This window comes from Blennius ocellaris, assembly GCF_963422515.1.
Source record: "Blennius ocellaris genome assembly, chromosome: 22".
Classification (NCBI taxonomy): Eukaryota; Metazoa; Chordata; class Actinopteri; order Blenniiformes; family Blenniidae; genus Blennius; species Blennius ocellaris.
The window spans coordinates 7,743,994-7,770,041 of record NC_137671.1 but is presented as its reverse complement, the minus strand read 5'-3'; the positions used below and the strand labels follow the sequence as shown (position 1 = coordinate 7,770,041).

The window sequence follows — 26,048 nt, the reverse complement described above, 5'->3', positions numbered from 1 at the left end:
CAAAAAACGATGCGTTCAGGGTCCGGAACAACAGCTTGGAATTATATTGGAATCATTGTATCGTAACCAATACAGAATTTATAACACTCCAGTTCCTATTACATTTATTACAAACACTTTGTAGTTGTTGCTTTCATTTTTAAAGACTTTTAGAAGTAAATATTTGTGCCATAATCTGTTTCAAACTTTTAAGATATTTGAATATGTTGCTATGCTTATTTATGAATACATGGCTCGTTATTGCTCGCACTGTCTGGGGGGCAAATCGGTCACTGGGGTGGGGCAAAAAAAAAAAAAGGATTTGTTGTTATCTGTGACCTGCCTGTCCTCTGTGACTGTGTGTGATCCGTGTAGTCAAATAATGACAGAGGCAAGAGTGCAATCCCAGTTTGAAACCCAAGTCATTTCATGACTCGACCCACACACTAAACACGACGTCGCGGCTCAACTCGCTCCTCCATTCGGGCTTTGTTTCGTGGACTTGCGCTGTCGTCTGCGTCGAGGCTCGCGGGGATGCATTGATTGTGTGACAGATGGGCTTTTGTTGCGAGATCTCCTCCGACTCGCTCGCTCACCCACTGCCGACATGACCTCCAGCGTCACACGCAGGGCCGTGCGTGCTGGTGGGAGTTGTCTGCTCAACGCATTGTTGTGTTGGGGGGATGAACCGTCCGTGTTGCTGCCGCTGCTGCTGCTACTAGCCGCTCCTGCTCGACTCCACAAGCCTATGAATGGCCCTCAACGCGAATAGCTGCCTCGAATCCAACGTCGAAGCCACACGGGCGCCGAGCGGGCCTCTTTGTCTCTTATTGTTACTGTTATTATTATTAGGAAGTGAAACGAGCCCCCGCGCCGCCCGTCGGATGAGAACGCGGATTTAAAGCCACTTTAGCAGGCCGTGGCTTTGTAAGCCGAGCTAACGTCTCTTCCCTCGAGCAAAACTGTTCGTGACTACGAGGTACGTGCTTTTCGTTCGCCTTAAAACGACGAGAAAACCCCGCATTGTGCAGAAAAGAAGAAATGCATGTTTAATAGCACGTTTTCCTGTGTTTCGTTTGACGACATTTGCTGCAGTTTTAGGGTTGTTTTTTTTAGTGGAGAGCTTCGGGTTTTTTTTTCTCCCCTTCGCTTGTTAGCCGGTTAGCTACTGTTATTGTTAGCACTATGGCCACTTTCGCTGTGTGTGAGTCTTTATTTAGTGTAAAAGGAATTTAGTATCCGTGCACCAAATGGCCAAGTGCTAACTCTGGCACAGGCGATGTGGGAATACTCCTCCCACCGCGTTTAAATGCCCCCAGCTCATTGAGAAAAGCCAAGGCGTACTACAGCTACTTAAAGCTACTCACAACACAGCGACTACACATCCTGCCGTTTAAATATAACTGCACACGTCAACAACATGCATCTGCAACGCCGTTGCTTTCTGAAACGACCAAATGGTCTACTCTTATTACTCCATTTTGACTTTTGTTGGGGGAAAGAAAGGTAAACAACCTGTATGTTTCATATTAGGATTTGTTAGCATGGGATTCTGAGATAGTTGTGGTCAACACATGAAATGTTGTTTAATTTTCGACAATCGCTTGAGGTTTTTTTTTTCCATTTAGGAACGTAAGATCATGCAATGTATGAGACAGTGCATGGTTAATTTTGGAATTATTAGGTATTTGGCATGGTGGGAAAACCATACCGGGCACACATAAAGTAATGCATAAAATACACTGATTGTTAATGGCATTTAAGATTACAGCTTGCAATATCCAACTTCTATACCACTTTATCCTGAGAGGCTGGAGCAAGGGCATGGGCACATACTGACATTTATACATATTGGGGCAATTTATGGTCCCCGATTAACTTGACAAGGAAATCACAGTACATGGAGGAAAAGCTCACCACACACAAGAACAACATGCAAACCACACAGAAAGGTCCGGCTGGTATTTGAATCCAGAGTGTGAGGTGAAAACACAACCCACTGCAGCACCATGTGCTTCTGTGGACACATACAATCAAAGTAATAGTCCATTTACAATTAGAGCTTGCAATTATCACCATTGATAAACTAACTGTTTGGACTGGTGACTTATACATGGCAAGGTACATTTATTTTATTCAGATGCAAGGTAAGTTAGTGTTTCAACATGAACTACATTAAAATAGGGTGATTAAGAATCTTAATCTGAAGTGATTACAATAATTAAATACATAAAGACATAATAGATAAGTCAAAACTTTATGATGGCAAAGGTAATAAAAATCATAAAATGTATTGTTCATTGAAAAGCAAGAGCAAATATTAGCATTTTAAAGCCTGGTTTAAAAGCAGTGTTTGTCAGGAAGTATGTTCCACAGGTGAGTGCAGGAATTAAAAGCTGCTTCACTTTGTTTCCTGACTGGAAGCAGTGAGTAAACCTAATGCCATGCAGACTTCAATCCATCCAGGTTGCTCTGCTTAAGGCTACAATGTTGAACTCATGGGTGTGAAAACATTTTAAAGCGCATGCATATAAAGTAAATAGCCACTCACGAGAGATGAAGTATACATGTAGCTCAAACTCCAGGGTATTAAAGTTAACAATAAGTAAATTGTGATTTGGTGGGCTCCGGTTTGGGACAAGTTGGTTGTTTCCGATGGTAACCACACTCTCAGAATCCAGAATGTCACATGAATCACATAAAATACCTTTTGTTTCGTAAATACACACTGGCCAAATAGACTTTCTCTGTAGTCACAAATAGATTCCAAAGTTATTTTGTCATACTGTAGAACATCACATTAAGTCCAGTGTTGGTACCAGTAAAATATATTGTGCTCTGTAGAAATCCATGTAGGAGAAGGTGGAATCATCACATCATCTGAAGGAGGAAGCACACAAACCGATATTTAAAAATACCGGCAAATTTAGTTAAATCTGTTGTGTCAATGTGTGTGATGGTTTAACTCTTTATTCTTTGTTTGGTTCAACTTTCCTGTCAGCCATGAACCACATGCAGAGGTCTAACATTCCCCTTCTGCTACCTTCTGTCCATGCAGCAACACGGAGTGTCAGGATGAAGAAGAAAGCTCGGCAGCACCGGGTTTCGGTGCCGCAGCGGCCGCCCTCTCCGATCAAGCCCTCCCCCAACAAGCAGATCCTGACGTATGCCCAGGCGCAGCGCATGGTGGAGTTCGAGCTCGACGGGCGCATCCACCGGCTCAGCATATATGACAAGCTGGACGTGATCTCTGACGACGACCCCATGGTGCAGGAGATGATGGAGTGTACCAGCAATAAGGAGAATGCCGAGAAGCCTCAGCAGCAGGTCCTCCTGAGATCAGTCCGACTGAAGAACAACCAAGAGAAGAGAAACGCTGCACTGGGTATCACGAGCCCAGCAGAGGCAGGCGGACAACCGACAAGTGGGAATGCCAGCCCAAAGCTTCCAGAGCCTAAATTTCGCACCGTGGAATACAACCTTCCTGCAGTCCCTAAGCGCCAAGCTGCCTACTTTAAATACACAGAAAAGACACAAGAAGAACTTGACGAGGAAACGGAATATGACATGGATGAGGAAGATTACGCCTGGCTGGATTTGGTCAATGAAAAAAGGCGAAGCGAAGGCGTCAGTCAGGTTTCTCACAATGTGTTTGAGTTCCTCATTGACCGCTTTGAGAAAGAGTTGCATTTGGAGAGCTTGGACCAGGGGAGTGAAAAGACAGTCCCCATTGACGAGGACGCCGTCTGCTGCATCTGCATGGACGGAGAGTGTCACAACAGCAACGCGATCCTCTTCTGTGACATGTGCAACGTGGCCGTGCACCAAGAATGTTACGGCGTGCCCTACATTCCAGAGGGCCAGTGGCACTGCAGGCACTGCCTCCAGTCGCCGGCCGTGCCTGCAGACTGCATCCTGTGCCCCAACAAGGGTGGCGCGGTGAAGAAGACGGACGACGACCGCTGGGGCCACGTGGTGTGCGCCCTCTGGGTCCCCGAGGTCGGCTTCTCCAACACCACCTTCATCGAGCCCATCGACGGCATCAGCCACATTCCCCCGGCCCGCTGGAAGCTCACCTGCTACCTCTGTAAGGAGAAAGGCGTCGGGGCGTGCATACAATGCCACAAAGCCAACTGTTACACTGCCTTTCACGTCAGCTGCGCCCAGAAGGCCGGCCTCTTCATGAAGATGGAGCCGATCAAAGAGGTGACCGATAGTGGAGAGCCCACCTTCTCTGTGAAAAAGACGGCCTACTGTGGAGTTCACACACCCAACGGGTGCGTGAAGAGGCCTCTCACCATATATGACGACGCCAAACCCAAAAACGGACTGTATAAGAAAGTGGGCAAAGGGAATGGTAAAGGACATTCGAAAGGAAAACAGAAAAAGAAGGGTAAGAGTAAGAAGCCTGAGCCAGAAGTCGAAAGTGAAGCTCCAGCTCCTGTTCCTGTGCCTACTTTCCCTGCACACAGGTATATTTGTTAACTGTTGTGATGTGTGGTTAAGATGGACTATTGAATTAGATTTAACTAAAAAAAAAAAAAAAATCCTGTGAATCAAAGCTGAACCTCTATAAAGATTGTTAACATTGCAGTTTGTTCACAACTCCAAACTTCACTTGGCATCACTTCCTTGCAAAGAACAAACTGCAGAGCAAGTCGACTAACAGTTTGGCGGAGTCCAGTAAAGTTATTCTTTTGCTTTCTGAGGATCGATAAAACATTCAATGCTGTGTTTCATTTGAAAGAACAGTATGACTTAATACGCACATGCAACACTGTGGCTGAGCTGTATCCACCAGTCCTTGAGATGCGCTGAAAAAAAACATTAAAACATTGTTTATGATGTCAATCGTAAAGCGATCATTTGCACTCCACATTACACACGCATGTCTTATTTGCAAGGTAATTGGAAACTATTAGTAGATAGAGGTGTCTATTTTTGTTTTCACACGTATTCATCTTACTGTTCTGGTGAAATCCTACCTTTGGCTAAGTTTGATATTTCTCTGGAAAACCACAGCCGCCATCTGATTAAACGCAGACCGTTTGTGGCATTTCTTCGTATTTTGTACGTCTGCCACTGGCTCTGTTGGCTCGCCTCGTAACGCCGGCCTCTCTTCTAGGTTACAAACTATCCTGAACCAGGTGTCGGTTCAAAAGAAGAAAGCGTTTGTGGAGCTGGCCCTAAATTACTGGACGCTGAAGAGGCAGTCCAGGAATGGGTTGCCCCTCATCAGACGCCTTCAGACAAGCCTGCAGTCACAGAAGAATGCACAACCGGTTTGTTCACGTGTCATTCAACCACAAGAGTCTTAGTTTTTACCTTGTAGCAGAAATGTAGTTGCTTGTAGACCCATTAAAAAAAAGTGAGGGAGCCATTCAGCAGTTGTGTTGTTTCTGCTGATGAGAACCAAAAAGTTACAGTAATTATCGCAGACAAAAGTTTTAGGGAAATGAGGTTTTTTTGGGGTCTTTTTTTTGACATGCAAATGTGATTGTGATTCCCCCCCAGAGGCAGAATGAGGAAGAAAGCAGGGCCTTAAAAGAACAGCTAAAAGAATGGCACCGCCTCCGACACGACCTGGAGAGAGCCCGACTGCTGCTGGAGCTCATCCGCAAGAGGGAAAAGCTCAAGAGGGAAGAGGTGGGTTGTGGGACAATTCCTGACTGACGAACAACAAGAAATGTGCCAAATACATCCAGAGTGTTGATGCCGATTTTTTTTTTTTTTTTTGTGCTGTGCTGCAGATCAAGCTACAGGAGACCCTCCTGGAGATGCAGTTGAGTCCCTTTAGCATTTTGCTCAGAAACCTCCTGGACCAGCTCCAGGCCAAAGACCAGGCCCGGATCTTCACCCAGCCTGTGGATGTCAGTGAGGTGAGCTGCAGCAGATGCTCCAACACTCTCTCATTCTGCTGGAGCCACGGCCCACACTGAGTCTTGCGCTACTTTCTCCTTCGGACATTTCCCTACTCACCCTGATCACTTGCCTGGTGAATTATCAATATACACGAACTGCAAAAATATCCAGCTTCTTGTGTTGTTCTGTTTTTTTAAATGTTCTCGTATCTCTGACTCGCTGTTCGTTCAATCTCTTCTGCTGTTGTCTGTTTTATGACGATATCACAACACATCGTCTCATCAAGCCCCCAGTGCACAACTGAAATATTGAATGAAGCTTGTACCTTTCAATAATGCTAATGGTTTACTCAAACTGAGAAAAGAAAATGCAGACCAATTTTTTTAAGGGTGTAAAATTTCAAACTGATATTTCAATTGTACTGACGACTATTAAAAAGAACTGTAAAGTATTTTTCTTAAACTGGTTTACACAGCTGGACATTGTAGTTATTTTTAAAAGCACCTTTGCACTTTACGACTGTTATCATCAGGATTTTCACTCACTTATGGGATTTTCTGCCTGTCGGCTATCGGTGGTGAATCGACAAAAACATCAGACATAAATGTAGAGACTCATCAGGTAAAAGTTGATGTAAGATTTTACTCAAATTGAAGAGGTGATAGTAATGATTGCGTTCTTTCCGGTGATAATACAGAAGCTTGTAACTGTCACTTTAACCCGTCATAATTATATTTGGTCACCTTTGCATAAATGCTTGTTTCTTACTAAATAAATTGTTGTACATTTAAGACGCGCATAAAATACATGATTAAACATCTAAACATTGCAGTAGGTGTTGCTGCTTTTAAGTGTATACATCTGGTTAGCATCTTCCACTCATTTTACCTGGTTGATGTTTTTAAATTGAAGATCTGAGGCGAATCTTTTGCAGAAATCAGATAAGTGTTTCCAATTTAGAGCCTTTTGAGTAAAAATGGTGTTGTGTTCTTCATTATGTTTTAGGTATTGAAGTGTCCGTAGACAACACTCTGGGATGTGTGTTTCAATGATTGGTGGGTTAATCTAACTAGAAAATAAGCCTGACCATCCACCAACATGTCATCACTTTCAAATTTAATGATATTCTTTTTGGGATTTTCCATTTTTTGTTCGTAAAATGTCAAAAACAAAGTAGTCAGACAGGCAATAACAATGATTAAACCATACATGCACACACACACACACACACACCATAATAATTAATGTTCCTGTTCCCCTTTCACAACCATCTGTTAAAAGGTGCTCTTGAACAGGCCAGGGAAAAAAAAAAAAAACGCTTCACAGCCAGTTCCACTCTTGCGTCCTGTTCTGATCCCAGCAAGTCCGGTTATAAATCACAACCCCTCCCTTCTGTAGACGGCGTTGAGCAATGTGACTTCCTGGTAAATGGAATGTGTAACCCGAGATTAAAGTCCACCGACACATAGGGGAGCTTTGAAGTTTGTTTACCAAGCCCGGCTAGCTCAGTCGGTAGAGCATGAGACTCTTAATCTCAGGGTCGTGGGTTCGAGCCCCACGTTGGGCGCGACTTTTGATTCTGGAGTTCAGTCGACCACGTATCAACATGTTGAAACGGTCTTGAACTGATGATGCATTGGAGTAGCTGCAGGATCTTTATTAAAATTAATTAAAACGTCTTGTGTATCTCTTTTATTTCCTGTAGGTGCCTGACTACCTCGATCACATCAAGCACCCGATGGATTTCTCCACCATGCGTCAGCGCATCGATGCTCAGCGCTACAACAACTTTGATGGATTTGAGGGAGACTTCAACCTCATCGTCGATAACTGCATGAAGTATAACTCGAAGGATACGTATTTCTACCGAGCAGCTGTTCGCCTCCGGGACCAGGGCGGAGCCTTGCTCCGGAAAACCCGGCGAGACGTGGAGAAAATTGGCTTTGACAGGGAAAGCGGCATGCATCTGGACGAAGCCCCTGAGATCAAAGCGGCGCCGTCGTTTTCTTGGGAGGACGGTAAGGGAGAAAATAACGACGAGTCAGGTAGACCGTCTTATCGAATCGTTTAAGGGAAAACTAGTTTTCCCACCTCCTTCATTCCGTCATTTCTCCTTCACAGTTGACCGTCTCCTCGTGCCAGCGAACCGGGAGCACCTGTCACTGGACAAGCAGCTGCAGCAGCTCCTGGAAAAGTTCGACCTGACCTGTGCGATGAAGTCCAGCCCTTCCCGCAGCAAGCGCATGAAGCTGCTCAAAAAGACCATCAACGACGTGCGCAGCGAAATGAGCCTAAAGAGAGCCCTGCCCTTCCACCACCTTTGTTCGTCCTCCACTCCTCCATCGGCGTCGTTGTCGTCGGCCCCGGCTCCGCTGCACCCGGGGCCGACTAAAATCAAAGAAGAGGGGCCGAAGCCCAACGGGCACTTCCCAGATGATGAGGGTATGTACGGATGTGGACGTTGTAATCACGTGTCCCGAATGTCCCCAAGCACAGATCAGAGGTCAGACTTCAGCCCGACAACTTAAGATATCACATGACGTCTCCCTTCCCAGTGTATCCCAAAGCAAAGTATTTATAGCCCCTCAAAGACGAACACGTGGCTGTGAAATCTCATTATTAGGCTGTTATAACAGAGAAGTAATTTTCTATCTTAGTTGTTTGTGGAAACTGGCATTGAAACATGCTAGAAATTGTTTTATATGAAAAAAAAAGGTCATATAATAAGGGCTTGCTGCCTTTCTAAATCCTTCGCTTTAAATGCATAAAACGACAGCACTCCATGTATCTGACACAATTCGAAAACGTCTTCAAAGCATCATCGGATAGACTTTAAAATCGGCCGCGCACACCTTATATTCAAAACGTTTTCCAGTTTTATTGTCACGCTTGTTGTTAAACTGCCGACTCGAGCTGCTTGCTCTTAAATAATGACAATAAATTCTAATGTATTCTCTTGCAGTATGCCACAGAAATGCTTTCTCCAACAAAAACTCAAAAAGATGAGCAAACAAAACTCTTTCCTAATGTCCCGCACAAAATAAGTGGGAGAAGTATTTTTCACTCCATAAACTTCTTCACTTCTTCAGCAGAAAATATTGTCTTTGGTCCAGCTTGGATAGTGATAAAAGGGGTTTTGATTATTTTGCAGACAGAGATGGAATTACTGTGTTTCTATTGAAAGATGCAGCATGCTCACTGTTAAAGCAAAGATTACATATAAATATCTCATTGCATCTCATATTTTGCAAAATGTGACAGTAAGTTAATTAATTTCAGAGTATATTCTCAAGATATCTGTAAAAGTTCTGATTTAATGATCATCATACGGCATTTTTCTAACTGTTGGGTAGCATCTAACCTTGTTTTTCTATTTTGAACGCGCCGTATTCGACAAAGAAGTTCGGCATCCGAAAGTTGTTGTTCTAATTTACTGTGCTCTCGCTGCAGCAGTTAAAGGCTGTTAAATGTCAGCGCAGGAAGAGCCATTGTTTCTTTTTGTGTGCGAATGCTTTCAGTTTTGTTCCGAGACAAGACCAAAAAAAAAAAGAAGAAAAACAAAGCACCCTGGAAGTGATCTATATGCTGTAAACCCGAACACTTAAATCGTTTGAAAGGCTTACTGATGCACTTTTGTGAAGTCTTTCTTCCAAATCACTGAGCCAGATACGAACAGCTTAAGGTGTGCATGGCGGCGGCGCTTGTTGCCAAAAGCATTGTGGTGTTTTCCCCTGGAACCGATCTCCAAATCGGCTCGCCGTAATCGGCGTCCACGACGGAACAAATAATAACCCGCCAGCATCACAACCAATATTTGTAAACACGGTCGTAACACAGCGTGACTGCAGCATCACACTGTGACATCGGCGTCCTCCAGCTCGGGCTCGCGCAGCACTTCTGCCGTGTCACACCAAGTCCGGAGAAAACCGCCCTGTAACGAGCCGGCGCGGGAGAAAAAGTAGCTTTGCTCTCATTTTTTATTCATAGAAGAACCCCGGTATATGTTAAATGGTGTTGTTGTTTTTTTTTCCGCCTGTATGATAATAAAATAAAACCAGTCATAGGACAATGTGCAGTGTCAGCATTTCTGCAAACAGGAGGGGAAATGCATCGCAGGTTATTGTTGTTGGTAATGGCTGCAGGTTGTGTTATACGGCCTTCAACATGAGGGGAACTTGTTACATTTGTTTGTGATTTTGGTTTCGAACTGCAGATTAAACTGTAATTTTACAGAACATTAAAGCTGCAGCATGTTGAGTTTGGTTCGTGATATTTTTGTGTGCATTAGGTGGCAGTAGTGAGTCAGTTTAACAAAATGGCACAGTGATTTTAAAGATTGGGAAGAGGGACACTAGTTCTTTTTTGACCCATGCATTGACTCATGCTGAATGAATCCAAAAGCCAAATAAGAATGTATACTTAAAAAAAACAACTCCTGTCTGTTGTCTTTTATCTTCTAGGCGACAAGTCTCTTCCTCCGACACTGGAGCCGTCGGACTCCATCCCCCCCCTCATCCACTCAGAGGCAGATCCCGAACCCCCCACCCTCAAACCCATCGACGCCGCCCCGGACTGCGAGGACAAGTCTCAGGCCAAGCGCCTCAAGCTGGACGAGGACTTGCCGGACCTGTTCTCGTCCGCCCCGCGCCTCAACGGCCACTCGCACGACAGCCTACACAGCGCTCTGCTGGACGGGGACGTGAGCGTGGTGGCCACGTCCACGCTCGCCGAGCCCACGGGCGCCGTCGGCCGCCGGACCGCCGTCCTCTTCCGCAAGTCGAAGACGGCCAGCCCGCACAAGCCGGCCAGGAGCGAGGACGAGGGGCCGTACGGCGTGGGCGGCAAAGAGGGCGAGGAGGGGTTGGAGGGGGAGGAGGACGGGGAGGAGGACGAGGACGAGGACGGCGGCCAAATGGGTTCCAAATCCTTCTTGTCGGTGGTTATACCGAGGCTGGAGACGCTGCTTCACGGCAAGAAGAGGAAACACAGCGCCGACGGAGAAAGCGAGGAGGAGGGCGGCGACGGAGAGCACGAGGAAGAGGGCGGCTCGCCTGTGAAAAGACTCGACACGGGTAAGAATTATGTGGAGAGAAGTGCCGTTTGAAGTACAATCGCCTCAAACTTAAGAAGTTTTTTGTTTATATTGAACGCACAGTATATGGCATCTTTCGAAAACTGTGAAAAAAAAAAAACGGGTGCGTAACTTCAGTGCCAAATGATGAAGCTGGCAAAGCAGACGTCGCAATTAGCTGTTCGACTGCTTACAAGTCGTCACCGTCAAATTTCAAAGAGCACAGTCGTAAGGAACTCCAGACACTTGTTTACTCGTCTGCATCTGTTTGCTTAAATTAGATTAGAGATTGGCTGAACAAGCTGCGGCTTCATCATCGCCCATCGTTTTGACAGCGGTGGCTCGGATTCAGATCGCAGCTTTTGGATCACAGCGGGATATTTTTTTTTTTTTGTACTTGGCTGTGAATTTCTGCTCTGGCTCCTCTCAGGCCTGTCGAGTGGTTTTCTGGAGGTGGAGGAAGAGAAGGAATTAGAGGCGACCGGAAGAAGCAGCCGACCCGTGGAGCCACGGAGACGCTGCGCCTCTGAGTCCTCCATCTCCTCCTGCAGCAGCCTGCCGGGAAGCACCAGGTGATGCACCGTGTGTTTGTTCAGTATGTTGGTTCAGCGGCACCACATATTCAGCTTTTAAAGTCGACCTTGTGGTGTGTCTGTGTGTGTGTGTGTGTGTGTGTCTGTGTCTGTGTATTATGTGTGTCTGCTCTCTCAGCACTATTCTCAGTCTTCCAAAATGCGGGAAGGGGAAACCCGCGCTGGTCCGGAGAAACACTGTGGACGACAAGAGTGAACTGATCGCGTGCATCGAAACGGGGAACTTTGCAAAAGCTGCTCGGATTGCCGCCGGTAACTTTCCCCCGCATTGTTAAAGTAAATAAACACGCATGTTGCGGGTTTGGGGTCAATATTTGTGACTGTGATTGTTGATTCATTTCATACTCTTTCCCAGCCGTCATATTGCCTGGCAACAGAAAGTTCACCATAATTCAAAGAAAATAGATTAAAAAATAATTCTTCCCAAATGTGATTGAGTAATTAATTCAGATTTATTTATTTATTGTTTTTATTTTTTAACTATTTATTTATTTATTTATTTATGTATTTATGTATTTATTTATTTATTTATTTATTTATTTATTTATTTATTTATTTATTTATTTATAGTAAACATTTTATATTTTATTTACGATTATTTTAATGATTAAAAAATATTCCTATGTCAAAATTTTGTTTTTAAGTAAATATAGAATATTTAAACTCACTAGATATAACAAAATAGAGACAAATACAAATAAAAGCCTGGTTAAATGATGAGAGGGCTGTCCGTTCTAGCATAGCAGAAAAATGTACACATTTGGACTTTTCGTCAAATGCAACATTTGTTCTACCTCATGTCATTCTGTGTGACGAGTGAGCAATTAAGTAAGACGTGCGTGCTTCCAGATGTCTGCAGCTACTTTCATTTTCAAAAGGCGTCAAGAATTATAAAGCGCTCCGTGAAAGAAGTGTTTCACTCGGCTGTGAAAGTTGTAACTCAAATCAACTTGCAGACACCTGGTATTCGCGCATCCATTAAAAGCAGGGTGGGAAATTACCGGGCGCCATCGGCCAATTCCTCGTGCCTCCTGGCAGCGGCCAGCCGGTGTTTGGACTCCGCCTGCCACCGTGGCAGTTGACCAGTCAGCATCTGCACTCTCCAGCCTCTTCGAGAAGAAAAAAAAGAAAAAAAAAAAACTCCCTATTTGGCCAATTAAAAGCTAAAAGCGGTTGATAAATCTGAATATCCATCATTCACTGTAGTTCTTAAAGTGAATTTCCCACCCTGGTTTTTGCTGCGCGCCCCCTTTGCGCCTCCTAGCATGGCTTGTGCAATTGTGTTTCCCGTGTGCGTTGAAGCCCACACATAACTTGTTTGGTGTTGTTCCCGCTTCCATAGAGGTTGGCAACAGCAATATTTGGATGCCCGCTAGTGCTGCAACAGTTGCATTGGAACCCCTAAAGCTAGTTTGGGCCAAATGTAGTGGATACCCTTCCTACCCTGCCTTGGTGAGTGTTTATGTGAGCGAGAGAGAGAGAGAGAGAGAGAGAGCATGACTTGAGTCTTTTCACTCTGAAGTTTTGTCGCCACCTATTCGATTTAGAACAAACTTAATTATGACATCCGAGTCCCAGAAGACAAACCGACACTTTTAGCTGCAGCTGTTCTTTTCCAGTGTTGGCTTTTCTCTCTAGGTGGCACTCTTTCACTCTGAGCCTGTGTTTTTTATTTTTATTTTTCTTTCTTTTGCATGCGAGGACAAACCAGGAAAACAAACACATGTTCGTCTCTATGCCAATGTGTGATTTCCGTGCACGTCAGCGCGTGCTTAACTCTCCCTGTCGCCCCCCCCTCACCCCTCCCCCCCACCCCTCCTGCTGCGTCCAGATCATCGACCCTCACATGCCGCGGGTGGGCTGCCAGCACAACGGGGTGTCCATCCCCATGCCCCCCATGGACGTGCTCCGGATCGGCGAGCAGATGCAGTACAAAGCCGAAGAGAAACTCTACCTCGTCCTCTTCTTCGACAACAAGCGCAGCTGGTGAGTGAGTGCCGCTATCCGGCGGGAGTGATTTAAGCTTCACGCCGGCTTCGCACGAGGGCGAACCTGCCAACCCGTCCGTCGGCTCGTCATTATTCTCCCGCGACTGCGTGACACCCGTTGTCAGGAGTCGACAAATGGCCCTCGTCTCAAAAAGCATGGAAAACTCTCACCTGGACTCCCATCATACTCTAAAAAACACTACCCAACACATTTGATCTATTAAGACGTCAGTGAATACGAGATATTTTCAGTTGTGTGTCTGCACAAAAAAAAAGGATGAATGGAATTGTTGAAACAATAAGTTGATTAGTTAAATACCCAATTACCACGACACAGTGGGTTATCTGGAGAATTAAAAGCATTTCAGAGAATTGGTCAATTGGCTGCGTGACTCAGATTTTCTCACTATAAAGGTAAATTACCAAGTCGACCTAAAGCGTTTTTCGCCCGTGGGGCCATGAAGCTGCCTTTTCCTGAACAGAACAAACTTTTTCGACGTGGCCGACGCCGTGGCGATCTAACGGCGCTGTGTTGTTTCTGCCGCCGCAGGCAATGGCTTCCTAGGTCCAAGATGGTTCCTCTGGGGATGGACAAGACCATAGACAAGATCAAAATGATGGAGGGACGCACGTCCAGCGTGCGAAAGGCTGTCCAGATCGCCTTCAGCCGTGCCATGAACCACCTGAGCATAGTGCAGGACGAGCCAGTCAGCGACCTCAGTGATGTGGACTGATGGTGCCGCAGCCTCTCTGCCAGCACACACACACACACACACACACACACACACACACACACACACACACACACACACACACACACACACACACATGTGTACCTCTCCTGTACCAAATAAGTTCTCACCACCCCACACCAAAACTCGTGATCCCCTCCCGTCTCTGCAGGAGACTTAAAATGTTTACTGAGCGACCGGCGTCGTCTCCTCCTCCTCCATTCCCACTTCTTACCATGTGCCGATGGGCTGCTGCTGAAATGAATGTCGATATGTAACCCCCCCCCCCCCCCACCTCCAGACTTGTAGCTGCACTTGGAGAATACCGTTTCATCACCCTCCACTCCTCGCCATTTCCATTCATCATTTCAAGGCAAAACTGTTAGTGATTGATTTCACCCCTTTTGGTAGCCTTGCCAGATCTGTCAGTGCTGTCAGGGCTTCAAGTAGGACGAGCACTGAAACATCAACCGTTAAAATTTGGGCTGCAGCTGAAGAGTTTAGGACATAAATCTCCTTTTTGGCCGTGAGCCAATCGTGTCTGTACATTTGCTTATCGAGGTGCTATAAAAATGGCCGAAGTGGTTAAAACAATACATTTCCTTATTTCAAAAAAAGTATTTTTTTAACGCAAATCCTGGCTTTGTAGAATGGCGGGCTTTAAAAAAAAAAAAAACAACTCTCCCACTCAATAAGTCATATTAATGATTTATTTGCTTCATGATTTCTTAAGATTTTGTCATTTTGTACCTCTGGATGTCTCTGGCGGAGAAAATGCCGAACGAAAATGACTTCGGGCTGCATTTTGCAGTTGTACGTGTTCGCGGTGTCTCTGGAGGAGTCGCGGCGAATGGAGAGCGTCATGATTCAACCACGGCTCCATGTCATCTGCATTTGGCTCTTCAGATGTCACCGAGGAAGCCGCAGTATTCGGATTACATGCACTGCCATGTTGTGAACATGAGCGTGGCTCCACACTGCATTTCAGGTTAAGTATCTGCTCATTCATGAATGACAGGAAACCCGGATCCTCTCCACACTAAATTGCAGCTCATTATGATATTTCCCTCTCCTTTCACCATAACTCCCGGAGCTCAGAATTTGCTGCGAGTTCAAATAAAGAGCAGCACCCATAATGTTGTTTCTAAAACAAATATTTCACGCTTTGTTTTGTTGGGAGTCGATACTTGCCAACGACCTATCAATCTGTATCGCCGGGTTTCCCTCTGAGGTTGTGTTGAATCTGCAGCTGAAGCCCGTCAAAAGTCCTGTTTTTCATGAAGTCGGTTATCCTTTACAAATTCCTCCCTTTGTATTTATACTGTAAATAATCTGTACAGCTACCTGACATTAACTTATTTTGTAGTTTTGACATAAATGGTTACTGTACAGGTGTTTTCTTAGTATTTATACTTGATACATTCTTGGCTCTGAAGTCTGATTTTGTCAGTGCTGTATGATCCGTAAAAATAAAAATGTGCAAAAGCCTTAGTATTAAGGACATTAGGGCTAAAATGTAATGTTTCTCAAAAATGTAAGATCATATTTCCTTTTTTTTTTTCTTTCATTTCTTAAGTTATTGAAGTTTATATGGTAAGCTTCCCTTTGGCATTAATCCTTTTTTTATTAAAAAAAAAATAGTTTTAGTATATTTTTGTTCATATATATTTATATGATTTAAATACACGGTATGTAAGTCTCTAAAGCTCATACACACGCTCACACACACACACACACACACACACACACACACACACACACACACACACACACACACACACACACACACACAGTCTGTTGTTATGGACACAGAACCTGATTTGTTCTCGAGAAACCAAAAACGTTGCTACCCAGAATTTTTTTTTTTTGCCGATTTTTTTTTTTTTTTTTTGTTCATTTTGTGTGTGTGTGTGTGTGTGACGAGTGGAATTATTGCCAAAAGGAAAAAAAAAAAAAAATGGAAGTGTATTTTTTAACGTGACAGATTTGACTGTTGACTTGGTTTTGCTGTAGTCGTAGGGAGACGTGCCTGCGTTAAATTATCGTAAAGTATCTGCATTACTTTATATCCCAGGAAAGATGTGCAAATGGTAAAGTGATAAAAGGGGCACATGTTGTGGTGGACACATGCCTTCTTCTTTTTTAAGTACAATTTCTAACTTTTTTTTTTTTTTTTGTCGTAGTAGTAGAATTCAAAGCATTTCATTTTATACTGTTGCCTTTTGTTTTTCTGGGTAGCATTGGGTAGTTTTGGTGTATTTCATTTTGTACTCAACTGTAGTAGTTTTTTTATTTTATTTTATTGGGTCATAAAAAAATATTGCTGGGACTGTTTTTTTTGTAGCAAAACAAAAATAAAAAAAACATACAAATACAACATTTTGTGTGTGTATTTATTACGACTATGACTTCACAACGATAATGTGACAACAAAAACTAATTTTAAGTAATAAACATGTTTAAACTTCAACACAAACTAAAGTACCTAGAACTAAATTGTTTAATTTTAATTATTTGTATTGTTAATTTGTGTTTTATTTTCATTTCATGGTTTAAAATGTGATTCTCACAGTTGAATGAGCTTTCATTTTATTTGCTGCTTGTTTTAACAGTGTGAGCAGGAAAAAAACCTTTAAACTTGGGTTTTTGATGAGAAAAGTTTATATTCTACGCTGATCTGTGAATATTTTTCATTTTCACTTGCCCACTGTGATGCTTTATTGTTTTACTCTTCATATAAACTGCTTCCACGATGTTCCTATTAATTAAGATTAATCAAAATGCTATTTGTCTTTTCATTTTTTCTTGGTTTTATTAATATTTTTCAAAGCTTGTTTTACAACTAGTCATTATCTGTCCCGTTTTGAATCACTACTGCTTCAAAACCTCTTATATTCTAATTATATTTTCCCTCTTTATCATTTGAAATGGAAGAAAACCATTTCCAAGAATGTGTTCTTTTTTAATGTGTCTGTGTTTTTAGGTGGGATGACTTTGCAAAGCAACACCTAGTTTGTTTAGAAGATAAATAAACATGCATGCACACTTGCTGAGAGACTACATACTTTTTTTAATTTGCACACTTGTTTATTTAAATCTAAATGGTGCCTTTATTTATATAGCGCATCTTTAATGCTTCACCAGTCCAAAAAACACTTTACACGATTAGTAACACTCATCCATTCACATTAGCGGCTATGTAGAGGTTGCATGAGGAGGTGAGCCACCAACCTTGAGATAGCGTGCTGAGAATAACCCTCAACAACCTAATGCTATAACTCTAGATTAGGTTGGGCTAAAGTAACATGAAACTTTGTTCAACACTACCAAGTCCCACTCAAGCATCTCCAACACACCTGATTCAAATAAAAGAATTGTCATCAAGCTCTGCAGCTGAAAGCCAATAATTTAGGATGAGGTTTGTTGAAGTGGAGAAACATTCTAAAGGTGATCAAAAATACAAAGACGAATCAGGAACTCATTCCAAGTTCGAGACAATTATGTTGTAAAAGTTAAATATTTTTGTGGAATTTATTTGGAAGAATAAATTAAAGAGAATAAAAGAGAAATAAAAATTCAGTTTCTGTTCCGTGTGTTGGACACTGGGGGTCGCTGTGGCTCCACATAAATCCCCCTCCATCATGGAAGCGTGTTGTGTTTTCCACTCAGGAGCCCGGCAGCAGGTGAGGGTCCACCTGCTCTCTGCAGACATGGTCACTCGGACTCGAAGCATCAGTAGTCACCGCGCAAACCGTTTTTTATTTTTTTTATTTTTTATTACCGTGTTCAAACGGTGAACGCACCGATTCAAGAGACTGTCAATTATAGCTAAATTAGCCTGAAGCTATAACTGCTGCTGGCAGTTTGATGCTGGGCTTCAGTTTAAAGTTTGCTTTTGCCATTGACAGACTAGAGAGTGGGCAGACATGTATTTATTTATTTATTCGCCTTAAACGTTCTATTTGTTTGTATGCTAATACGGAGGTAAAAGTTTGCAAACCGCGATGTCGGGGCTGGGACTCGAACCAGCGCCTGCACACTTGAGGAGTTCAGCGCCGTGGGCTCGTTGGCATATTAAGCGCGTCTTAAGAGGCCGCAGCCAGGCACGTCTGAGATGCAAATGTGGCTCAGAAAAAAAAAATTAAATAAAACGGTTGCAATATGCATTCTGTTTAAGCCAATAGAGCTTTTTGTTAGTTCAGGCTCACTGACATTCAGAGAGGTAAAGCACATTTATGGGGATTGAATGAGCTGGTAATGGCCCTGTGATATAGAAAGCCACCTTCAAGCCACGTTGAAAGACATCTCCCATCTTTATAAACAATTGGAGCTAATGTGGTCTCACGCAAACACACAACAAAGTCTGACTGCGCCTCTCTCTCTCTCTCTCTCTCTCCCTGCCCCCTTTTGTCAGTCTCTCTTCTCCAGATACTAATTGTGCGGGGAGGTAAACACAGCAGTCAAGTGGAGAGGACGACGAGTCAAGCGTGAATATCAATCTCCCCACATCAGTGTCATCAGATGACTTTGACTGAGTTGAGGCTGGCTCATTAGAGTGGTGGAGCAGGGTGCCGTGGGCGGCAATAACATCCAGGTGGAGGCCTCTGAAGTTCTGGAGGCCTGTGGAGCTCACCAGGAAATAGTTGAGTATGCATGTATATGTCTTTGTGTGTGTGACAAGGCCGAGGGTGTATAATCCTAGCCTATACTCCCTCCTGGCTGAGGTGTCACCAGGGTTCAGAGGGTTAAAAAAAAAAAAAAAAAGGTCCCACACAGACATCTTCAGCATGATTCACTGAGCAACGCACAGCTGCAGAAGTGTGTGTGCGTGTGTGTGCACCATATTCATGCATGTGATTATTAAGAACTGGTGCCACCAGCAGGTTTTTTTTGGCTCCATGTCGCCATGTGACAGCGAGAATTGTCTGTGTTGCACACCAGTGTCAGACCTGGAAAATAATTCTTGATAACGTTTCCCTCTTCCTGTCGCCTTTTTTGGTGATACATATATATATATTTTTTTAATATGGAAAAAAAAAACAAAAAAACAACTCATCATGGCCTCTCTGGCATGTTTGACTTTCCCCACCAGATAAAGCGATGATTGTGTCGAACATTGTATTACTTACAATATGCAATAAAGTTGAGGATCGCGATCACTTAATAGCTAAGTGCTTTCGGGCTTTTCCTTCTATACGATGGTGCTCGGTTTTTCTACAGCTTCTACTGGCGGTGTTTGAGCAGTTGGTGACTTTTGACTTGTTGAATATTGATTTTTTTTATTTTTAAGCTCCTTGCTTATGTGATATGTTGAAGCGTTGTCAACACAATCTAATAATGCATTAGGATTCCATCTGATTGTCTCGGGTTGTTGACATGTACACTATGAATGCACTCATAATTTATTCATTGTGTTATTGTAAACGTTATTGCAGCAATGACATCATTGTGATGCATTTATGCTGCATCCAAGTTGGGGAAACGCCAATTTTTGGCACCATTTTAAAACAAGTGCTATAACTTTCACATTCAAATAAATCTTAAATCAATAGGATCAGCTGAGTTGACATGATTTGTCGAGGGGGAATAAAAACCTCAACTGATCAGAATGTAGGCAATCATTTAAGTAACTCCCCATTCACTTCATCTGTTTCTGTGTAATTACTGATCAGTTTTGGGGTTATCTTCTCTACCAGTTTAACAGCAGGGCACTGCAACCAATCCCATCGGATTATCGGTTTGAGACAGGATTAACTCTTTGCAGTGCACCAGTCCATCACAGGAAGACGGATAATCACTTAACTATGACCAGTGAGAGGAAGTCTGAGCGAGAGGGAACACACTCGCAACTCTCTGTGAAAGGCCAGCGCTGATACGCCCCCTGTGGACAAAACCCACCTGTTCCTTCAGAGTCCCCGTTTTGTCCTTTTGCTGGATACACTCTGCTAATTCCAGCTCTGTATGGAGGATCTCTTTGAATAAACACACAGTCGCAATGAATCATTGGGCTCTGAGAAGTTTAAAGGAATGTTTTCACCTTGAATATAAAACAAAAGAAATAGTTTCCTACAAGTACAAAAAAAAAACCCCAACTCTTAAATATGCCGCAGGGACTCTTCTTGAGAGTGAATGAAAGTTCATAGGTGTGTGAGGTGACCCGTAAAGGAAACGCACTCTGAACCCCCCCCAATACAAAAATCCTCCTGCATTAAATGTCTGGCACAACCCATCTACTTCCCCTTTTTGGAGCACACACACAAATATTATCCTTGCACTGCTCACTTCTTTATTCTCTCTCGTCTCCTCCCCCCTCTTATCTCGCTCTCTCTCTGTGTCTCAGGGCGGGTCCCTGATAGGCTCAATCTCCAGTGGCTACGTTCAAAACACTGGGCCAGAATAGCACGGGCCCTAGGTAGATAAATATTTATGGGGTGCGTTTACTTCTTACCACAGAGGAGAAGTAGAAATAGTGTGTTTCCAAGGTGAGCAAAACAAACAACTTCAAAGGAATTTAAATGCAGTTCATGTAAATTTTCCCTCCTACAGTCACATGTTTGTGCAGAGATTATCGTTATATTGTTAATGAAGGATCCGCGCGCACGAGATGCCAGATGACCTGATTATTGTGTGTTTGCCGGAAAAGGGGAGCTCTGAGGCATTGGTTGAAAAAGAAGATGAAATGAACCGAGGCATATTCGCACAAAAAAGAGCTGTACATATTCCCAGTGGCGAGGCTCTGCCATTAAGTTGTGGCCTTTGGGCAGCAATCAAACCGGCAGCTGCATTATTCATTGATCAGAGTGGACTGTGATCAGAAACGGCGCCCAGGACGGGTGAAATGAAAGGGCTGCTTAGCACGGATGAAGCCGAAGTAAGAAAGAAAAAGAAAGAAATCATCAATGATCCCTTGGAATGTCATATATTTGCCGCCGATCTGTAAAACGCAACGCGGGCTTTCAGTGAAGCTGCAGATTAACACCTGAGATCTGATGGCGACTGTTCAATCTGGGTCTCATATCTGCGCGGATCCTCGACTCGGGGACGTCCGCTCATCACATGTGCCCTCCATCAAACGCAGTCGGGCGATGGTCTAATTATCCACTAATGTCATGAATCGGCCGGCTCCGGAAACGCAGCGATGATGGCGTGTGTCTGGGGGCCGGCTGGCTGGCTCGCCAGTGGGCTGGCTGGTTGGTTGGTTGGTTGGTTGGTTGGTTGGGGGGGGCAGCGGGGCTCGGAGCATGGCCCTTTGATGTGAAAGATAATTACTTGTGTAGCTAGGATAATTAGCACGAGTCCAGAATAAAAGTAAATAGGCTAACTGTCGCTTCCACTGTAGCCTGAATGAAGTCAAGCTGAGAGCCGAACAGTGTGTGATTTTCTTCTCGGCTGAAAGGGAAAGGGAGTACGTTTACTTTAGAGGCTTGGTTGGATACTCTTAATGTTGTTAAAAGTGAAGTTTGAGTCAACTGGGGTTAAAATTAAAATACATCTGTGGGTTGAAGTTGTAGATAGAGCTGCTCTCTACAATGGAGAAGATGACAAATAGCCTTTCTCTTATATATATATATTCAAATTTAGGCAAACTAATAATGTCTTTTGGTTTACAGGAGGACGTACCCGGAGAAAACCCTTGAAGATCATGTAAACTCCACATACGAAGGGTCGAGCCTGGGGCAACAAACAAAAACGCATCTCTTCTCGTGGGGAGGTGAGCAACCAAAGCGTCACACCATCATGCCCATTCAGAACTGACATATTGGCTCTACTATATTGTTTGTTTTCAACTGCTATCATAACTGATATCATGTTTTAGTCTACAATCTTTAGAAAAGAAATTGTATGTGATGGTCATATTTGTGCACGTTATGAACTCGGGGAAGTTATTGACGTGGTATATGGACTTATTCCACCCACAAATGCGTAAGGTGATGGAAACCAGAGGGAGCATATCCAAAGAAGTGAAGTCATCTAAGCGAATGCCCATGTGTTCTGACATTTGTTATTAAGGTCAAATCCCTCCATGAATCCAAAATGACTGAAAATGTTCTTTAGCATGAGAAGCAGGTGCTGAGGTAACCCAGTGGCAGTGCACTTCAGCACACTTGGGTATCTTCAACATCTGGGATTGTGTACAGGTCGAATCTCACAGAACTCAAGGCCATTTCAATACATTCTCATTAAAGTTAGAACCTTTGTTGTTATGGCGACTCGCAAGTCCGAGGAGAAAATGGACTGCGGCTCGTGCCAGTCTGGAGGCCAACTTTGTTGTTACCATCTATTTAATTGTGCTCGTGCAGAAGAACTATTTTGTGCATGCGCAGTGGTAGCATTTCTTAAAAAGTTGTAGTTTGCCCCTTTTTCTGAAGGCGCATTTTCAAAAAGTTGTGTTGTTAGTTACTCGCGAGTTGTCGCGTAAATGACAAGCACTCATTCACTGAAATACGGACATCCTTTGTGATCCTACGCCTAATATATAAAGAAAAAAGTATTTTTTCGTACATATTTTATTCACTTGTCATCCAAACTGTGGCCAGGATTTTACAAACACTGAAGCCATGAGCATTAGCAGATTAGTTTGTGACCCATTTTCATGAAAAAAAAAAAAAAAGATCCATATAACAAGTTCCGATTTGTTATTTTAGCAATTGAATCATTTCCTTGCGTAAGTCAAGTGTTTAAAATCTACCTCCGCACAGCCTGTCGATGTGCTACAGTCGCATATGTAAATGTGAACGCCTGGGTGGAGCTGATTATGGGGACCTCACACAAAGACGTGTTATTTCTTCGCACATGCCTTCACAGATTTAAGTGGGTTTACCCCAGCTATCGTGGAAACGAGACTCCCCTGCTGCTCTCATCACCATTCTGCTGCATTCCAAGGACACTGTTGTGATTGACGGGGCTTAATGTGTATCTTGCCAGAATTGGATTTGATCCTGGGGGCTCTGCCACAGGGCCCCTATGTTAGATTTACACTGCCCCCCCCCCCTCCTCTCTACTTATATCCACTCGCCTCCCTTTTCTCTGTCGAACAAACAGAAACAGAATTACCTCTCCTGGAGCAGCTCTGTGCTGCATTGTGGTGAGATCATGCACGGATCTGTGTCACTGAGTGATTGTGCCGCTTGTGTGTTGTGGGTGGGTGTGTGTGTGTTGTTTTTTTGTTTTTTTTTCTCGAGGATGGCGGGCAGAGGGGATTCTTGCACACGTGAGAGAGATGGACTGAAAAAAGAGCAGGTGTAACTGTGCGAGCTCGCTCTGACGCATGCTCGTGTGTTTAACGTACAGGTGTGTGTTGTGGCATATGCGCCTCCCTGTCCGTGTTTGCACGCGCGCCTTTTCTGCCTGAGAACTGGTGGAGGAGGGGTGACGGGGAGGTAATTATGGATGCACCTGCTGCCACAGATCGGTAATTTCCCTCGCAGAATCTAGCTGAATAATCCGGCTTCCCCTCGTTGACGTCTCGCGCTTCAAAGCACTGATGAGATGAAACGCGATGATTTGCGGCGGGACTGTCAGAAACGACACGTCCCGCTTTGTCCGGGGCGAGGCGGGTCGCGCCTCGCAGTTGTGCAACGGGCGAAAAGTTTCCCCTCCCCGCACAACATAAAGGCTTAATCAAGTCCGTAAATGGCAGCGAGCGTGGCGTCGGAAATAAAACCGGCCTTGGACGTGCCGCATTTGACCGGCCTCTGTTGTGACACTCGCTGTCACCAGTCAGAGACTTTTTTTTAATACCAACCAGGCCATCAATCCCAATGACATCCACAATAAAGATACCTGAAGCCTGACGGTGCTGCGATACCGGACTCATCTACAATTGCAGCATCAATTCACCAATCCCCCCGTGTTGTGAAGTTGTGAGCATACCAGCAGGTACCCATTCTGCCCGGCTTTTAGATAGTCCCCCACAGATCTGTGGCGGGAACATCCTTATCGCTGGCAAAAAGCCCGCCATCCAGGTTTATCCATTTGGCTGAGGAGTGACATTACTGCAATAGCGTCCCTCCTTATCTTGATCTGTTTCTGAGGCTGAGGAAGCCAATGCAGCTCAAGACAGATTACTATTTCAGCTGAGAAGGAAACAATGGCTTTCTATCTTGGTCCCATGTGGAGGTGGTGCTGAAGTGGCCGCCTTTATTCATTCATAAGTCTGAATGTGTGCAAAACAAATTGAGTTGATACGCCGCTTTTATTCTGCATGAAAGCCTGTAGATTTCGCTTTGTGCGACATAGTTTACATTGGTCCACCCGTTTGTCACAACCTGGCAACTTAATTGTTGCACTTCAAAGAAAGCTACTTTGTAAAATGTCCACCTGCACTCTTTCCACAAGTGACGTTTTCTACAAGTTATTACTGTGATAACACCACATTACTCATTTTCAGTTTTCAGTTACGCACAATCGAGAGAAAATAAACCAATTACATCGGGTATTATTGTGACAGTGAAGAATAATGCTTAGTAGAAATGTCTCTGGTTGGCTCATCTGGAAAGGAAAACACTCAGAAGGCGTGCCATTCACTTTCTGAAGTCTTTACCTCTAACAAAAGCAAATCTGTACCTCTCTGTAAAAGCTATGTTGCCGCTAGCATGTTGCATGCAGGTTAATGTTACAAGCTTGACTTGAAGATGGTTGCATATTACTCCGGGGGAAAGCTTATTTTTACTCATGCTTCATAAAACCTTGTTTTCTTTTGCTCGATGCATGCACTGCCAAACCTAAAATAGACATTTCTCCAACTTTCCATTTCCATGTCGACTGCTTAATTGTTTAGCACACGACTTGCGCACATCTCTGGTAAAATACGTTATGTACATTGAGATACAATCCTACAATTTGCATGCAGGCCTTTTCCTCAAAGGCGCTTTATTACAAACTGCTGGAGCACATGGACATTCGTATGGACAGACGGCAAAGTGGGATTATTATTATTATGGGTGACTCTCGCCTATAAAACTACCAAACCACCACCTTTTTTTTTTAACCAGAAGGAACATATTAATGTTGTCCTGAATGGAATGCTGTAGCACCAAGCCTCAAGCTGATATCAACACTTGACCTGCACTTAATTATTTTCATGACAGCTTTGCTTATCGTGTGGCATTTGACCTGCATAACTGAAGAAAGAGAACTATTTCCCACTTGATCAAATAATGTTGCACAACCGTAACTTATAAAAACCTACAGACCTGACCCCGAAGCTTGTATTCTTTTGCGACCCATTGGATTCTGGGCAGGTAACATTTTGGTTGTTAGAACTTTTAAAAGCCGAGGTCAAATAAAATAAAAGCATTCGACTCCGCAAAGATACCTTTCATTTAGAAACCATGGATGCTTTTTGGTTTCAGGCAGTGAAACTCAGGCCTTGGGCTACCTGCAGCTTCCAAACAGCCTGTGGAGTTTTAAAGCTAAAGAAAAATGCATCATTTCCCATCTAATAAAAACACACAGACGATGCAATTAGGTCATTAAGACTGATTTAGCTGCAATCAATTTTTGCAGATCCATGAAGCATGTGAGACAGTTTCAGGCAACTCAGCAGTCCAGGCTAATAAGCTACCAACAGAGAATCTAACATATTGCCACTGTTTGTCAAAAAGTAACGCAAAATATATATATAGAGATATTTTTTTTCCCCAGAAAAGTTCACATTGTTTTAAAAGAAAAAGCCACGGCGGATTCAATCACTCGGGTCATGATGATCAGAAAATGACTTGCTGGAAGGACTGCTGCATGTCGCAATTTAGAAAGCGCTACATAGCGAGTTCCTTATTTTGTGGGGGCGTTAAGCCCATGTAAGGATGATCCTCTGGCTGCA

The 26,048-nt window shown here is 43.8% G+C and overlaps 1 protein-coding gene across 1 annotated transcript; it reads left to right on the top strand.

The window, feature by feature from the left end:
- The first annotated feature begins 609 nt into the window (after window positions 1–609).
- brd1a (bromodomain containing 1a) lies at window positions 610–16,099 on the top strand. Its single transcript, XM_080517993.1, has 13 exons — window positions 610–958; window positions 3,038–4,451; window positions 5,105–5,261; window positions 5,494–5,625; window positions 5,730–5,858; window positions 7,547–7,859; window positions 7,963–8,283; window positions 10,302–10,913; window positions 11,343–11,484; window positions 11,624–11,757; window positions 12,848–12,957; window positions 13,337–13,491; window positions 14,044–16,099. Exons 2-13 carry the CDS (start codon window positions 3,055–3,057, stop codon window positions 14,225–14,227), a joined length of 3,786 nt encoding a protein of 1,261 aa, XP_080374119.1. The 5' UTR covers window positions 610–958; window positions 3,038–3,054; the 3' UTR covers window positions 14,228–16,099.
- Window positions 16,100–26,048: the final 9,949 nt, after the last annotated feature.